General features: G+C 42.3%; 1 protein-coding gene across 1 annotated transcript; it reads right to left on the bottom strand.

Moving 5' to 3' along the window:
* Window positions 1-283: 283 nt before the first annotated feature.
* On the bottom strand, window positions 284-1,759 carry LOC120543622 (zinc finger BED domain-containing protein 5-like). Its single transcript, XM_039776762.1, has one exon. It carries the CDS (start codon window positions 1,757-1,759, stop codon window positions 284-286), a length of 1,476 nt encoding a protein of 491 aa, XP_039632696.1.
* Between the last annotated feature and the right edge of the window lie 16,814 nt (window positions 1,760-18,573).

An 18,573-nucleotide genomic window follows, 5' to 3' on the forward strand; every position in this document is an offset into this window, starting at 1 on the left:
TCTGCGCCTCTCTCTCACACACACACTCACACACACACACTCACACTCACACTCACACACACACACGCCAATCTGCATGATGAGCAATAGTCATAACTGACCTTAATATGAACCAAACAGAAAAATAAACCAGATATAAAACAGGTAGATCTGAGTTTAAAAAAAGGAAATCACTTTCTACCTTAGTGGGAGACCTGGCACTGGGAGGAGGAGGCTAGCTTCTCGTAGTCAGGAGTGTAGGAGCCGGTTGCAAGGCGTAGGCAGGCTGCAAGGTGGTCATCAGTCATTGTTGATCTGTACTTGGACTTGATGATTTTCGTGCGAAATGCGAGACTTCGCACAAATAAGTTGATCCAAAGAGAGCTGTCAGGTTCAAGGCACATCTTCTGAGATTGGGATACTTCTCCTCCACCAGTAATTTCCAGAACGCTACATGCTCTCCAGGTTGAGTGGATGTTGATCTGGCTTTGATCTCAATGTCATTTTGCAATGTCAGAATCTCATCCTCAAGAGCGGAGCTTTCCAAGTCGAAAAGTGATTTGACTTTGGCCGCAATGTCACCAACATCAATACTTGGACCAAATGGATAACACATATAGCTGGCTACAGGCTCGATGGATGCAAAGTCAGTAAAACGCCTCTCAAACTCTGACGAGATGCTCCGAATATGCTCCTCATAACGTGCATTGTCAAGCTGTGTCACACCTTTACCTTGACGTTGTAGTTCGGCTTGCATGTGAGGAAAGTTGCGCAGGTTACCACGCTGCAGCCTGCTTGACATCAGCTGTAGCTTGCTTTTAAACATGTTCACTGAACTCATCATGTTGACTACATCTTTGCCCTTACCCTGCAGCTCTAAATTCAATTCATTGAGCTCAGTGAGATCAGTGAGGAAAGATAAATCCAGAAGCCACTGGTGGTCATCTAGCTTTGTATGGTAATCTACATGTTTTGAAAGCTTCAGGAAATCCTTGATTTCAGGCAATAGCTCCATGAATCTGGCCAAAAATCTACCTCTGCTTAACCACCTAACATCTGTGTGAAGCAGCAGGTCTGTGTGCTCAGCATCATTCTCCTCCAAGTGAGCACGGAAAAGCCTTCTCTGCAGACTCCTGGCCCGAACTGAACACACAATCTTCATTGCAATATCCATCACTTCTTTCATATTTAAAATCTTTCCACACAAGGCTTGCTGGTGAATTATACAATGATAATTCAGGATATCCGGGAAAGATTCACTTTCTTTGCACAGTGCAATGAACCCACTGGTGCGGCCCATCATAGCAGGTGCCCCATCAGTTGTGATGGAGATCAGCTTGAAGAGCGGCAGTTTTGTCTGGCTAACAAATCCCATGAAAGCATTAAAAATGTCCTCACCTCTGGTGTGTGCTTTTAATGGCAAAATTGTGAGTAGCTCTTCCTTGGCGCTCATGTCTTCAAAAACCATCCTGATGAAAACACACAATTGTGCCACATCCACCATATCAGTCGACTCGTCAAATTGGAGGGAAAAGCACTCACATGCGTCAATATCCTTCCTCAGTTGCTCCTCCACGTCCACCGCCATTCTCTCACATCGCCTTGTAGTAGTATTGCGGGAGAGTTGCACTTCTTTAATGGCCTTAATGATCTCTGTTTTATTTTTAAAGTCGTCAAAAAGGCTATCCGCTGCCTCGAGAAAGGCTTCCTTTACCATATCGCCGTCATTGAATGGCTTCTTGCGTTTAGCAAGGACGTGACTGACGCGATAGGAAGCCATAGTTGCGGCCTTACCCTGGGTCTGCTTTTAAATCCCGCACTTTTGTGGCGCGTAAAGGCGTTTTTGCAGGGAAATCCCTCTCGTAGCTCCCGTGTACTGTTTTAAAATGCCGCTCCAGATTCCCTTTCTTTGCCAACGCCACCGTTGCATTGCAGATCAAACATACAGGCTTTGAATGAGAATAAACAAAAAAATAATCTTCCTCCCATTCAGGGTGAAAATGGTAGGTCTTAGCTCGTTTCCCTTCAGCCATGTTAACGTTTAGGAGCGTGTAACCTCTCTGTTCGCTAGCTTCTAGCTACTGTTGACAGCTGTCAACTTCCTGTCCTGCATGTCACGCGCGACCATAGGTTAAACGTGACGTACTTTTTTATTTTTCTCTTTTTTTTGTGGACGTGCGCAGGCAAGGACTCATGATCTCTTAATACATCCATGCTCATGATAGGCTGTAGTGTACATTTAATACAAAATATAAAACACCCACCCAAATTTTCTTTATTTTTTTTTCATTTTTTCCTACACCCCTCGCGGTCGACTTGGGATCAATCCGCGGTCTACCAGTAGATCGCGATCGACTGGTTGGGCACTCCTGGCCTAGAGGAAGCATATATAAGGAGAATAGAATTGGTCCAAGCACTGAGCCTTGAGGAACCCGATGGCTAACTTTAGCGTACTTGGAGGATTTATCATTAACATTCACAAATTGTGATCGATCAGAGAAATAGGACCTAAACCAACTCAGAGCAATTCCTTTAATGCCAACCAAGTGTTCCAATCTCTGTAACAGGATTGAATGGTCAATTGTGTCAAATGCAGCACTAAGATCTAGTAAAACAAGAATGGAGACAAGACCTTTGTCTGCAGCAGTTAAAAGGTCGTTAATAATTTTCACCAGTGCCGTCTCTGTGCTATGATTCTTTCTAAATCCTGATTGAAAGTCATCAAATAAACTATTGCTATGTAGAAAATCACATAACTGATTAGCAACCACCTTCTCAAGGATCTTGGATAGAAAGGGAAGGTTAGATATAGGTCTATAGTTTGCTAAGACCTCAGGATCCAGGGTGGGTTTTTTCAGAAGAGGTTTTATCACAGCTACTTTAAATGACTGTGGTACATAACCTGTTAATAGAGACATATTGATCATATCTAGTAATGAGGTGTTAACCACAGGTAATGCTTCTTTGAGTAGTCTCGTTGGGATGGGGTCCAAGAGACAGGTAGATGGCTTAGCTGAGGATATCTTTAACATTAATTGTTGAAGGTCTATAGGATAAAAGCAGTCTAAGTATATGTCGAGACTAGTCTTTATTTCTAACGACTCTGCGTTTAAAGGTGAACCGTTAGAAGTTGAGTGTAAAACGTGATGAATTTTATCTCTAATTGTTGTAATTTTATCATTGAAGAAGCTCATGAAGTCATCACTACTCAGAGCTAGAGGAATAGATGGCTCAGTAGAGCTGTGGCTATTTGTCAGCCTGGCGACAGTGCTGAAAAGAAACCTTGGGTTGTTCTTGTTTTCTTCTATTAGTGATGAGTAATAGTCTGATCTGGCCTTTCTTAGGGCCTTCCTATAGGTTTTGAGACTTTCTTGCCAATCCAAACGAGATTCTTCCACCTTGGTGGAACGCCACTTATTCGAGGTTTGGGGAGATTTGTTTTAATTTGCGAGTTTGGGAGTTATACCAAGGTGCTAGTTTCCTTTGCTTCATCATCTTCTTTTTCAGGGGAGCGACGGAGTCTAAGGTCGTCCGTAGGCATGTCGTAACACCGTCTACAAATGCATCAATTTGAGAGGGACTAAGGTTAACATACAGGTCCTCTGTTATGTTAAGGCATGACATAGAGTCGAATGCTGTTGGAATATCTTCTTTAAATTTAGCTATAGCACTGTCAGATAAGCATCTGGTGTAGGAGCTTTTATCTAATTTAATATAATCAGGTAGTAAGAATTCGAAAGTGATTAAAGAATGATCTGATAATACCGAATTCTGCGAAAATATTATTAAATCCTCAATTTCAATACCATATGCCAGCACAAGGTCGAGGGTGTGGTTAAAACAGTGCGTCGTCTTGTGCACACTGACTGAAACCGATTGAATCCAGTAATGAGTTGAAAGCAGTACTAAGGCTGTCATTGTCAACGTCCACATGGATATTAAAATCACCTACAAGAAGTACTTGGTCTGATTTAAGGACTAAACATGATAAAAACTCTGAGAATTCAGATAAAAATTCAGAATACGGACCTGGAGCCCTGTAAATAACAACGAATATAATTGGCTGTAATGTTTTCCATTTTGGATGTTGAAGATTAAGAACAAGACTTTCAAATGAGTTATAATGTAATTTAGGTTTAGGAGTAATTAACAGGCTTGCATCAAAGATGGCTGCAACTCCCCCTCCTCGGCCTGATCCTCTAGGAATTTGAGTATTAATATGGCTGGGAGGAGTGGCTTCATTTAGACTAACATAGTCTTCATGGCCCAGCCAGGTTTCAGAAAAAAAAATATTTTTTTTATTTGTATAATAAGTCAAAATAAATTTACCAATACTGTATTAGTAGTCAACTTTTTTACCATTACTTTTTTAGAAAACAGAGAGATCTAATATTTAATAGTCCACATCTAATTTTCCTATTTTGTTCTATTGCAGTAGTTTTAATTCCAATTAGGTTGTTAAGTATATAATGTGTAAGTAAATTAAATAAATAATTAAAATTAAGTAAATTGCGCGAGATGGGGATCCGCTACGCGCTGTTGTATCCAGCTACCCTCAGGATCCACATCGGTGATGAAGCTCACCTCTGCAGCTCTCTAGACAAAGTGGAGGTGCTTATTCGGGATGTTCAGATGAAGTCTTCCTAGTTCGGGTCTGTCTTGATTTTCATTTTTCCTTAAACTTTGAACTTTGTAACTCTCCTGTCCTGCATTGAATTCCTGAATCTTTATTTGCCATAAACTGTGGTGATTTGCGACTTGACGCATGGTCATGCTTTACTGACGCATGCCCTTACCGACGATTTATTTATTTATTTTTTCTGCAGACTGAGACTTGGATCTTTTTCTTTTTCTTTCGTTTTGTATCTTCTGTTAATGTTTTTGCATGTTTATCTGTTTGTTTTTGTAGAGTGTTTGTGTGTATATGGTTTTGTGTGTGTGTTGACTCCCATGGCGCTCACCCACCTTCTTTTTTATTTTGCAATATGTACCCACATAGATCTTTCCACTAGTCATTGTATTTTAATTTATTTTTTTCTTTGATAAATATGGGTAAAGGTCTTTACATTATGCACCTGAATATTAGAAGTCTACTCCCCAAAATTGACCAACCACGAGCGCGGTTGGCCTATAGTAATCCAAACATTATTACGTTATCCGAAACTTGGTTTACCAGCAATATCTCTGATGCCGATATTAGTATAGACAACTATAAACTGTTTAGATCAGACAGAAGCACAAGGGGAGGCGGAGTAGCCACTTATGTATTCTCAAATTTAAATTCTCAACTTATGGTTCCTAATGAGATTCCTGTACATTTTGAAGGACTATTCATTAAAATCACTCTTCATGAAAACAAGCAGTTAATTATTGGGAATATTTATAGACCGCCTACCTCTCCCAAACTCGATTCAATTAAAAATATTATTTCTACTGCATCTTCCTTAGCTTCTAATAAGGAAATTATACTTATGTGACTTTAACATTAATTGGCTTCATTCATCAGCATTTACTGAAAGAAATTTGATTAATAGCTTAAACTTGACTCAACTTATAAGTGAGCCCACAAGACTTACTCTTACCTCTAAATCTCTTTTGGATTGGGCCCTAGTTTCTCACCCGGAACAAATAATTAAATATGGGGTACTACCAGACTTCTTTAGTGATCATCACATGATTTATTGTATTTGGAAAATTATGAAGCCAAGTTTTTCAATAGTGACCAATTTATTGATGATTTTCAACAAATTAATTGGTACAGGCTCAATCTAATTCCATTTATTGATGATGCTTGGGATTTTCTATATAATGAGCTTCAGATTGTTATAAACAAGCATGCTCCTTGGACCACAGTTCAAGTTAAAGGTAGTCACTTACCGTGGGTAAATGGAGACCTTATTAATCTCTTTAAACAGAGGGATAGGGCTTGGTGCAAATTTCGACGTACAAAATACACTGCTGACTGGGAAGAATACAAACGATTAAGGAACATTTGTACTATGCAAACGAGAAACTCCAAATCAAATTATTTCAAAACTTGTTTAATGAATGATTTTAAAAACCCACGACGATTCTGGAAACAGGTTAATAATGTACTTGGGAGATCTGGGCGGGCTACAACTAATTTGAACCTGAATAATGAAAGTATAGATGATCCAGCTACCATTGCTAATGCTTTTAGTTAGCATTTTTCCCTAGCACCACAAGTACAGACTTCTACTTTTCAACCTGATCTGGTCCCTTGTTTCCAGCCAGGCAGTTCTTTTTTATTTACAGAGTTCAGCCCAGCTGATGTGCAAAGGGCCATAAGTGAACTGTCCTCTATCAGTGGTGCTGGTCCAGATGGCATCGAGAATAAGTTTATTAAAATTGGTTCTCATGTACTAGCAGTGCCATTGGCCTCACTTTTTAATTTGTCGTTCTCTTCTTGTAAATTTCCTTTAGCCTGGAAATGTGCCAAAGTTATCCCACTTCACAAGGGTGGTGATCATGAAAATTTTAATAATTACTGACCCATCTCAATCATTAATAGTGTTGTAAAAGTTTTTGAAAAATTATTTTCTTCCAATTATTGAACTATTTATCTGACAATAACCTATTATCTCAGTGCCAATCTGGATTCAGAAAACATTTTTCTACTACTACAGCACTTCTAAAATTTACCAATGATGTGTTTTTGAGTTTTGATAATCGTATGTGTACAGGTGCATTATTTATAGATCTTACTAAAGCATTTGATTTAGTTGATCATTATCTACTCTTAGACAAATTGTACTCGGTTGGTCTGTCTACTTCTTCATTGCTTTGGTTCAATTCTTATTTACACAATCGTCGTCAGTGTGCGTCTTTTGGGGGAAGCTTCTCTGATTTCACTGGCATTGACCGAGGAATTCCTCAAGGTTCCTCTCTCGGGCCTTTACTTTTTTCGATATTTATCAATGATCTTCCGCGTAGTTGCACTGAATGCAATATCCAACTTTATGCTGATGACACGGTCATTTATTGTTCTAAACCTAATATTTATGACATCAGCACTACATTACAAAATGGTTTTGATTCCGTCCAGCGGTGACTATTGTCCAACAAGCTTCTACTTAACAAATCAAAATCATATTTAATGCTTTTTCAAAAAAAGCTGAATCTTTCATTTGAAAATTCACTACAAATTACATTTCTTGATCAAATTCCCATAAAACCTACTAGGCAGGTCAAGTATCTTGGCCTTTGGCTTGATTCTGATCTTTCTTTTAGAACTCATGTACATAATATAACTAATAAGCTCAACTGCTCACTTAGAATTTTATACCAATCAATTAACTGTTTTAATTTTCCTGTCAGAAAAAGAATTGTTTCTCAACTTTTATTGCCAATTTTGGATTATGCCGACATCGTGTATCAAATTACTACAGCCTCCTGCCTTCAGTCCCTTAACACTGCCTACAATAGCCTGTGTAGATTTATTCTCCGCTGCCCCTACAGAATACACCATTGTGAAATGTACCATCAACTGTCCTGGCTGACCCTACCAGATAGAAGGCGTTTTCATTGGTTACAATTTATTTTTAAATGTACTTATATGGACTATCCTTCTTATTTAAAACAATATATAATCTTATTTAGCTAATTTTATAACTTGCGACACAATAACCAAATTTATTTTCTCATTCCTCGAATTAATAAAAAAATAGGAAAATATGCATTTCAATATAAAGCACCTTATGAGTGGAATAACCTTCCAATTTCAATTTGCTCTTTGACTTCCTTTCCAATGTTTAAAAATGCCCTAGCTCAACATCTTCAGAATACATGCAATTGTTTTTAATTATATGTGTATGTATTCTCTTTGTTTTTTTTGAAGATCTATGTGCTGGTTTGAGTGCACAGGTCAGGACAGATGCTGGAGCATTATTGGTGTTCACTACTTCACTACTGCTCCACTGTGGTTACCACTGATGGAGTTGATACTTTAAACGGGACTAAATGAAACCTATTTTAAGCATGATGCATTAACTCCTTACATTTATGTGTTCATACGTGTTTACTGGTGTCTAGATGTGTGTTTGGGTACATATATATATTTCATGTGTTTACTTTGTTGAGGGATGAGTGAGCAACCTTTGGAGAGTCTTGTGTGTGTGTGTGTGTGTGTGTGTGTGTATGTCTTGTTTGTATGAGTTATATATATTTGCTTTTGCTCTTACCATTTTCGTAAAGTAAGTTGTTTTTTATTGTTGTTTTGTTTGTTTGTCTTTTCTTCTGTTTGACTGCCACTGCAAGGTCAGTGTCTATTTCTGTACCTGGACTCGAGGACCCCCTTGAAAACGAGATGGTTCATCTCAAGGGGTTATTCCTCCGCAATAAATAAATGTCAAATAATAAGTTTACTCTTAAAGTGATGGTTCGGAGTAATTTCACCCTAGGGTCCTTTGCACCATGATCTCGAGCCAAACACCCCCCCAGAAGCTTTTTTCACCTGGGTCGAACATTGGGAGCGTTAGCGTAGCGTTATCAGCTGAATAGCTTAGCGCAGAGGCTAATGGATCCGAAATGTCTCTTAACATTACCCCACTAATAATGCCCGAAATGATACCAAACGTCTACAGTAGTACAAATAGGTTATGCACTCATAAAACGATAGATTGTAAAGTCTGTAAGTACACCAGAAGTTTATGTAAATAACACTTGCCTGCTGGCTTCTGCTCTCTGCTGCTGCTGCTGCTGCTCTTACTACCGGGCAGTAAGAGTGCTTAGGGACATCTACAAATTACAACACCGAAAAGAGATGCAACAAAAATATTTATTAATTTAATGATTAAATAAGGTAATGTCTCCAAACTTACCTCAATTATTACTTGTCTCCTGCTAGTTATACTACAGCACTTACTTAAAAAAATAAGTTAAATTAAAAAATATTTTTGTTGCATCTCTTTTCGGTGTTGTAATTTGTAGATGTCCCTAAGCACTCGTCTTACAGCAGCAACAACAACAGCAGAGAGCAGAAGCCAGCAGGCAAGTGTTATTTACATAAAACTTCTGGGTAACTTCACAAACTTTCCAATCCATCGTTTTATTAGGCATGCATAAATATATATATACTAGTGTAGACCTTTGGTATCATTTCGGATTATTAGTGGGTAATTGTAAGAGACACTGCCAGATCCATTAGCCTCGCTAAGCTATTCAGCGACTAACGCTACTCATGCTCTCCCAATGTTAGACCCAGGTGAAAACCTTTGTGTTTTTTGAGGTCGTTGTGTCAAGGACCCTAGGGTGATACTCAGACTCATCACTATACCGATGTTGCCCCCTTAACCCAGACTGGGAGCTGGTTCCACAGAAGAGGAGCCTGATAACTGAAGGCTCTGGCTCCCATTCTACTTTTAGAGACTCTAGGAAACACAAGTAACTCTGACTTGGAGCGCAGTGCTCTAGTGGGACAATAAGGTACTAAGAGCTCTTCTAGATATGATGGTGCTTGACCATTTAGAGCTTTGTAGGTCAGGAGAAGGATTTTAAATTGCCAATGCAGAGAAGCTAATACAGGAGAAATATGATCTCTGTTCTTGGTATTTGAGCAGCATTTAAGGAATTACAATAGTCCAGCCTGGAAGTAACAAATACATGGACTAGTTTTGCAGCATCGTGTTGAGACAGGATGTGCCTAATTTTGGCAATGTTATGCTGGTGAAAAAAGGCAGTTCTTGAGGTTTGTTTTAAATGGGCGTTAAAGGATATGTCCTGATCAAAAATAATTCCAGAGTAGCTATATCTTTGGATAATGAGGTTCGGAGGTTTTCAGGGCCAACCACGATAACCTTGGTTTTGTCTTTAGTTTAAAATCAGGAAATTGTAGGTCATCCAGGATTTTATGTCCTCAAATTACTTAGTTATGTAGGTTAGTTAGTTGTAATTTGAGTGTTCATTGTCCAATTTGCCCCAATTTTTTTATGCTCAATGAGAGAACAGGCCTGAGAGCATGTACAAGTCAATAATGAGTTATAGTCATAGTTATATGGTAATTTGACACCTAGCCACGCCCACAACATTGGATGCAAGTGCAAAAGCTTCGCTATTTAGCTTTGGCAAGGCCTTTAGATTGTACTGACCAGGAGTTTGGGGATACTAAAAGGACGATGGAGGTGTCTCCAAAACAAAATGACTGCAAGCTGGAGCTGAGCAAGAAAATGACGCTCACCTCCTGTGGGCTTCACAACATTTGTGAGGAACATGGGGACAATTTCGCAGAGGAGCACCCATACAGTCATATAAACAGTCAGCCTCCTGTCCAGGCAATACCTGAGCATGGTAATCAAGAAGGGGCTGACATTAGAGCTGCATTAATGCAGTACTTTTGCAGAGGGGATGACTGATTTCTTTTTCCTACAGCACCACTGCCAAACATTTGTAATTCTACCTGTTCTGTTTTTGTTCAAGGATTATACATTTAGTCATTACACCACATTGTACATTTTTATGTGTACTTGCTGAGTTAATAGCTGTCTTTCTTTCTGGTTTCCAGAAAAGCAGCTGTGTATAATGTGCACAAGTTTAAATAACCTTTTTTTCAAACTTGCTCTACTTGCGCTTCTTGATTACCATGCATATCAGCAGCAGCTATGTTGGTGTTCTCTGTTGGCGTCTGGTCAGATGAACCCGAGTTCCTTTTGGCACTCTGCTGGGCTGTTGATCTTCTGCAGTGTGAAGATGGATCCATGTGGGGCGTCCTTCACACTCCACTGCAGTGTTGATGGTCAGCAGTACTTGGAATGAACCTGTCCACCTGGATTCCTTGAACAGACAAAGTCATCAGGCTGAATGACCATCAGCAGAAGGAGTCTGGGCTGCGACCACCTGCGAATGAAGGGCTTTGACAGATGTTGCTTTGACATATTGCTTTGCAAAAGTAATATTAGTGCAGTCCATGTTCACCTGAACAATGCACAGTCCAACTCCCTTAAAAGTTTGTCTTTTCGGTCCATAATCTGTTTTCACTTCACACACTCCATCTCCCACCCACTGCTACCGAAAAAGAAGTCCAACCAGAGTAACACAAAAGGAATTAAAGCTGCAAGCAGCGTTAGACGGGCGTCGGGGTTACTGGCGGATGCTGCTCCTTGCGACCATGCATTTGCGCGGCACTCAGACACTGCAAATTGGCACCAATGAAAAGGGAACTCCCTGCTGAGTTCAATGATACCTCACACAAGACTCTATGTCAGGGGTCATCAACTATATTTGTCCATGGGCCAGAATTTTTCTCTACAGACACCGTAAGGGCCAGATGCTTGTAATATAAAATAGAATTAGTATTGTATCCTAAGTAATATGTTATTATTTGATATACTAATTCTCATTCCAAATTTCTGTTATTTTTTAGCCTCTGTCAGTGTTAACAAACCCATAACATTGAGATGATTATGGCCAAGTGTTTAAAAAAGACATGGTATATTTGTACTCTCGTCTCCAAACGCGTTTGCCCTTGTCGGCCACCGTACATACTGCAGTGGGCGGAATAGAGGAACTATTTCAAAAGCATGGACTGTCAATCGAAAAAGTCAACCTGGTTGTCACAGATGGTGCTCCTGCCATGATTGGCAGAAACAGGGGACTAGTGAGCAGAATTAAGGCTGTCGCTCCCAGCATTAACGCACTTCACTGTCTCATTCACCAAAGCGTGCTGTGCGCAAAATTAAGTGGCGAACTTAAAGCGGTTATGGACAAAACAATGAAAATAATTAACTTCATCAGGGGGACTTCAAGCACACAGCACCGTTTATTCTGAAAATGTGTGCAGGAATCTGAAGCCTCTCATGATGACCTCTTACTCCACAACGACGTGCGCTGGCTCAGTAAGGGCAAAGCCCTGGAGCGTTTCGTTGAACTCAGGGATCAAGTGGTGGAATTTTTAATGCAAAGTAAATCAAAAGCGGCTGCTGACCACCTGCGCATCATGCAAGACACAGAATACATGTGCAACGTTGCATTTTTAACGGACATATTTTCCCATTTGAACGCACTAAATCTACAACTGCAGGGGAAAGAAAAACCTGTGGTGAATATGGTGGAAAAACTTGATGCCTTTTCCACGAAGATTTGTTGTTGGGGAGGCTGCTACACTTTAGCACACTTAAGACAGTGGGTCACAGCAAGGTCACAGAGAACGTGAAGACATTTATCACACAGCTGAGGGAAAATTTCTCTGCCAGATTTGATGACTTTGCCATTTCCAGGGATGTCATTGGATTCGTGCGTGACCCGTTCACTATCAGCCCAGGTGGAGAATTTTCCGCTAACGTGAGGAAGGTGATGCCGCTGGACGAGGCGGCTATTCAAAGTGAACTGATTGACATCCAGGCTGCTGGTGACATGAAGGCTGCTCTCCGTGGTGCTGAAAGCTTGAGCGCCTTTTGGGTGGCTTGTCCCCAAGAGTATGACACACTGAAGACATTGGCCATGTATGTGCTCACCATGTTCGGATCAACATACACCTGTGAAGCTGCGTTCTCAAAAATGAACTCTATAAAAACGCATGAAAGGAACCGACTGTCAAACCAGTCTTTGGAGGACTGCTTGCGCATAAGCCGAGCTGTCAAGCCCGATGTCAAAAAAGATAGTGTCGAAGGGGAATTGTAACTTCTCCCATTAAGCAAACGTGAGTATTTTAGTCTTGGGATTTTCTTGGTTTTACTTTATTTGTGTTTATTTGCTGGATCCCAGGCTACATTAATTTTATGTAAATAGTAACATTTATAATAACTGAGGCCTTTCGCTTTTATGTGTCATAGAACTATTTGCTGATGTGCAAGGCTTGCAATTACCATGTTCTTCTCTGTTATGTTGATGGTTGTTATTGAGACACTGCAATTGTGTGCAAATCCCAGGCGAGGAAAATTTTGATATTTGTGAAAAAATGAGCACGTGAAACAATAAAAGATGTTCAATGAGAGCAACGCGTTTATCGTCATTTTTGATTGAAGGCAGGCTATATTATATATAGAAACATACTTTTTCCTCTTACTACGCTATTCCTGAATTCAGTATTAGTCTGGGGGCCAGATGGAAATCTCTGGTGGGTCGGAATTGGCCCGCAGGCCACCAGTTGACGTTGACTGCTCTATGTCATACAGTTCATTAGCTGTGGAAGGGGGCGTGGACAAAGCATAGGGGTCTGGGCAAACCTTTACCATTAAAAATGGAAGTCTCTGCTGAGTTCATTGATACCTCACATAAGACATATCTTAAACTGGTCAACAGTTATGGAAGGGGGCGTGGTTTGAGCATAGGGGGGCGGGCCAAACCATCAACAATGAATAAGGAACTCTCTGCTGAGTTCAATGATACCTCACACAAGACTCTACCTTAAACGGTTCAAATGTTATGAAAGGGGGCGTGGCCTGGTGAAGTGGGCGTGGTTAAAGTATAGGGGGCGGCTCAGTATCACATGTAGACCACACATTATAAGTTTCATGTAAATCGGATCGTTTGTCATATAAGGCTGATTTCCTGTTGTTGTTGGCTATGACCAAAAGTCAATTTTGGCCTATAGATGTCCTCAGGCCTGGACTCTTGTTGATTGTGGGAAATTTCAAACAGATATGAATTGTCATATCTGTTTGAAATTCTTTTAATAACTTTCCATCTTTAAGGTCTTTAGATGATACAGACCAAATTTGAAGTCGATCTGATGAAATCTCTAGGAGGAGTTTGTTAAAGTATAGCACCTTGACTTTTAGGCCTACTTCCTGTTGACACTTGCGCTATAACTTTGAGCCAATATCGGCCTGTGGATGTCGTCAGGGTTGGACTCTTCGTCAGTGCTGCATGCTACCTGTTACGTGCTCCAGCTTTTGAGTTTGCTTTTTTTACTTTTTTAACTTCATTCTCTTTTGTTCGTTCTTGTTTCATCACTTTAACTCTGTGCAGTCCTGCCCTCTCTAACGAGGTTGCTTTGCAGAGTTTTGGTGCTTTCACCGGGACATGCTGCCTTTGTTTTACTCCGGAGAACAGCTGATCGCGCTAATGCCGGCCAGCATTGTGGCCAGACCAGCTAATATACCACCCTAACTCTTGAGAAAAACACACCGGGGATGCAGCGGAGGGAAGCAACGTCATGGGGAATAGAGGAGGGTCGAGACGAGACGGGCGTATGGAGATGAGAAGATTTAAGCCCTGTCTCCCCTCTGTTGTTATGGAAAATGTACGGTCCCTTAGCAACAAAATGGACCAGCTAACGGCGCTAACACAGAGCCACCCAGAATACCGTGAGTGCAGTCGGATGTGTTTCACGGAGACTTGGCTACACAGGGACATTACGGACCATAACGTCTCCGTGGATGGCTTCCACACTGTCCGGGTGGACCGGGATTGCACCGGGAGCGGTAAGCGGAAAGGCGGGGGGCTTGCCATTCTAGTCAACAGCAGATGGTGTTATCCCGGTCATATCATGATTAAATAACAGCTCTGTAGCCCGGATGTTGAACTGCTGGCCGTTGGACTCCGTCCATACCATCTGCCTAGAGTGATCCCGCATGTCATCATCGTTGTCGTTTACATCCCTCCCTCTGCAAACCCAACATCTGCCTGCAGCATCATTCACACCACCATCTCCAAACTACAGACTCAACACCCCAGTGCCCTCATCATCATGTCGGGAGACTTTAACCACTTCACCATGGATAGAGTTCTGCCGACGTTCAAACAATATGTGAGCTGTCCTACCAGAGAAGAGAGGACTCTGGACCTGATGTATGCTAACATTAAGGATGCATACATCCCCTCTTCTCTCCCCCCTCTTGGCAGGTCAGATCACAACCTGGTTCACCTCAAACCCTGCTATGTGCCTCTGATGAAGAGGAAGCCTACAACCACAAGAACAGTGAGGCGTATGAGGCACTGCAGGGCTGCTTTGAAGTGACGGACTGGCCTGCACTATGTGAGCCCCACAGGGAGGACATTGATGGGCTCACAGAGTGCATCACTGACTACATTAATTTCTGTGTGGACTGCAATGTCCCTGCTCGGACTGTAACCTGCTACACCAATAATAAACCCTGGATCACCAAGGACATTAAGGCCATCCTGAATGAAAAGAAGAGGGCGTTCAGAGATGGCAACCGTGATGAGGTGAGGAGAGTGCAGGGGTTACTCAAACTCAATATCAGGGAGGCTAAAGACAGGTATAGGAGAAAGCTGGAGAGTAAACTCCAGCATAACAACATGAGGGATGTGTGGAGCGGCATGAGAACCATCACTGGGTTCCAGAAGACTGGTGGCTTGGGGTTGGAGGGCCGTGTGGACCGGGCCAATGATCTGAACCTATTTTTCAATAGGTTTGATACTGCGGCCTATCCCCCACAAGACTCTGCTGCTGGCCCAACAAAAACTGCCACTTTAACTCCTCCTACTTCTCCTCCTTACAGACCCCTTGTCTGCCCTTCACCACCTCTATTCCAACCCGCCCCCCCCCTCCTACCACGTTTACACCCCCTTCCCCACCCCCCCCACCCAGTCACCTCTACAGTGTCCTTCACGCCTGACCTGGTGAGAAGACAGCTGACAAGACTCCACTCCGGAAAAGCTGCTGGCCCAGACGGTGTATTTCCTAGGGTGCTTAAACCCTGTGCCCCCCCGCTGTGTTGAGTACTAAGTCTAGTCTTCAGCCTGAGCCTGCATGTCATGAAGACCTAAAGAGAGACTCGTCCTGGAGCAGCTAAGGCCTATGGTCAGGCCCCTGATCCACTACAGTTCGCCTACCAGCCCAGCCTGGGAGTTGAGGACAGCATCATCTATCTGCTGAACAGAGTCATGTTCTTTGACTTCTCCAGTGCTTTCAACACCAACCGTCCGGCTCTACTGGGTGAGAAGATGATTGTGATGCAGGTGGAGGCCCCCATCGTGTCCTGGATTGTTGATTACCTGACGGGCAGACCACAGTACGTACGCCTAAAGAACTGTGTGTCTGACAGGGTGGTTAGCAACACTGGGGCTCCACAGGGGGCTGTCCTCTCTCCCTTCCTCTTCACCCTCTTCACCTCAGACTTCAACTATTGCACTGAGTCCTGCCATCTTCCGAAGTTTTCTGATGACTCAGCAATAGTTGGCTGCATAGAGAAGGGTGATGAGGATGAATATAGGTCTGTTGTGGACAACTTTGTCACTTGGAGTGAGCTGAACCATCTGCAGCTCAATGTGACAAAAATGAAGGAGCTCGTAGTGGATGTGAGGAGGGCGAAATCATCTGGGACCATCCAGGGGTTCCCTGTGGACACTGTTAAGGAGTACAAGTACCTGGGGGTGTACTTAAACAATAAACTGGACTGGACTAGAAACGCCGAGGCTGTCTACAAAAAGGGCCAAAGTCGACTCTTTTTCCTGAGGAGGCTGAGGATGTTGTTGGGGACCAAGAGTTGGTTAAACAGTGATTTGGCTCAGATTGAGTTGACTGCAAGACAAAGGATCTTGGCCTACATGTAAATCCAAAAGCCAGTCTCACGAAACTCATACAAGCCGCCACTTTGCAACATGGAGAATGTGCATTTAACACGAGGACGGCAAGGCAGACTGGTGGTGAGACAAAGAACTGATTCACACCTATGACCTATGACACCTATGTTGCAGTTTTCCCATTGGTCATCGGTCCTTGAATGCACCACCCGCCACTAGGAGGCGGAGGGAGGATAAAAGCTGTCGGGCGTGTGTTTTCTTAGCTTTTCCACCGTGACTCACGTCGCTACAGGAAGCACTCTAGTCCGGACTAGCTAGCTAGCAAACTAGCATCATCTCGCTGGTCGAGTTTCGAGCTGGTACAAAGTTTATATCAGCCTGATATACAAAGGGGATCCGAGGGAATACTGGCCGAAGTATTCCTTCATCTGCAGCGGGCTTAATCAGCCTGGATTCAAGAAAAGGACTACGCTCTGTTTCTTGTTTGGTCGACCTGGATTTACGTTCGTCCCCCTGCTTCGGACGAAACGGATCGTTAAGCTCTGGCGAGAGACTTAACTGACAAACAACGCATGTACAGTAAGAGGCTTACACAGTTCTGGGCAGATATTAGAACTAGTGCGTTTTGGTTTGTTACTAATGAGCAAAGGGCTCGCTACCGCTGTTGCCATTAATGTGATCTGATTGTAATCATGTATGGGCCATATCTGGTTATTAATCTGTTCTGTGAATGTATAAATTGATCATTATACTCGTTTGATTCTGCTTGTGTTAAAGTAGCTGGGTTAAAACCGTAATTGCTATCTGCTAACTCCTTTCAGGAGTTTTAGTTACTGTCCGCGAGATAATCGCGATGAATCCGCTGTTAAGCCACTGAGCTGGCCGTTATCAATATCTTAAGATCAGAAGTGCCTCTTTTCTTTACTCTCCTTCTCTTTCTTCCTTTACTAACACACACACACACACGACACAGGCTAGCCGCGCAATTACCAAGCTAACGCTGTAGCTTCACACGTGGGATCTCCCTACGTTGTACAGAGCTAAAACAGGAACTAGCTACCAGATCGGCTAAGCGTTCGCGCTTGCCTAGCAACCCCCTGCTTCTTCAGCCCTCTCCGCCACCGACGCAGCACCACTACCGCCCTCTTGAGGCTAAATAGTTTTGTGCAGCTCACAGGAGTAGCCATCTTTGGAGTTGTTTTGGTGTTTAGAACTACACCGACACCCCCTCCTTTGTCACTCTCTCTCTCACACACACTCACACACACACAGACACAGACGTGTCCATGACACATGCTGCTTTGTTTTTGCTTTGTTTTTGGTTGTGATATTATTAAAAAGGTATATGAGTTTATTATTGAAGGATTATTGTTTAGCTACTGATAATTGTGAAGTTAATAAATCTTATTATACTTAATTAGCAGTTGCTTGTGATTATTTGTGTAGTTGTTGTAATAATTGCTGGTCGATCAGGTCCGTTGCTCGGATTCACCCCTTCCTTTATTTCCTTTTAAGGGATTACCACAGAAATGAGACTGTTCCACAGTTTGATTATTGGTCCCTGACTAGCAGGGTGGTGCCCCGTTTTGATTGTTTGTCGATTTGATAGTTATTAATAACCATATTCATAACTTTATTAATATTGATAAAACATCTTTGATAATTTGCCAATGATCAAATCTGTACCCTACGAGAACCCACAATGTTCTATCAGTCTGTTGTGGCCAGTGCTATCTTCGTCGCTGTCACGTGCTGGGGCAGTGGGATGAAGGTCGCAGACACCAACAGACTGAACAAACTGATCAGGAGGGCTGGTGATGTCGGGGGGGAGGAGCTGGACACACTGACGACCGTGGCTGAGAGGAGGATGCTGTCCAGGCTTCAGTCCATCTTGGATAATGTCTCCCACCCTCTCTACGACACACTGGCCCAGCAGAGGAGCACCTTCAGCAGAAGACTCCTCTCACCCAGATGCACCACAGAGCGCCAAAGGAAATTGTTCCTGCCTGTGGTCATTAAACTCTACAACACCTCCCTGGGAGAGTCGAACACCTCCTCTCTGTAATCTTCCCAAACATAGACAATCATTTCAATCATTTATCTTTTTTTACACTATTTGCGCATTAATACTTTACATATTAATACTGTACA

Source organism: Perca fluviatilis, chromosome 16, assembly GCF_010015445.1.
Source record: "Perca fluviatilis chromosome 16, GENO_Pfluv_1.0, whole genome shotgun sequence".
NCBI lineage: Eukaryota > Metazoa > Chordata > Actinopteri > Perciformes > Percidae > Perca > Perca fluviatilis.

What these genes read in the sequence shown, in the direction of transcription:
- LOC120543622 (XM_039776762.1), bottom strand. Translation starts at nt 1,759, where the DNA reads ATGGCTTCCTATCGCGTCAGTCACGTCCTTGCTAAACGCAAGAAGCCA.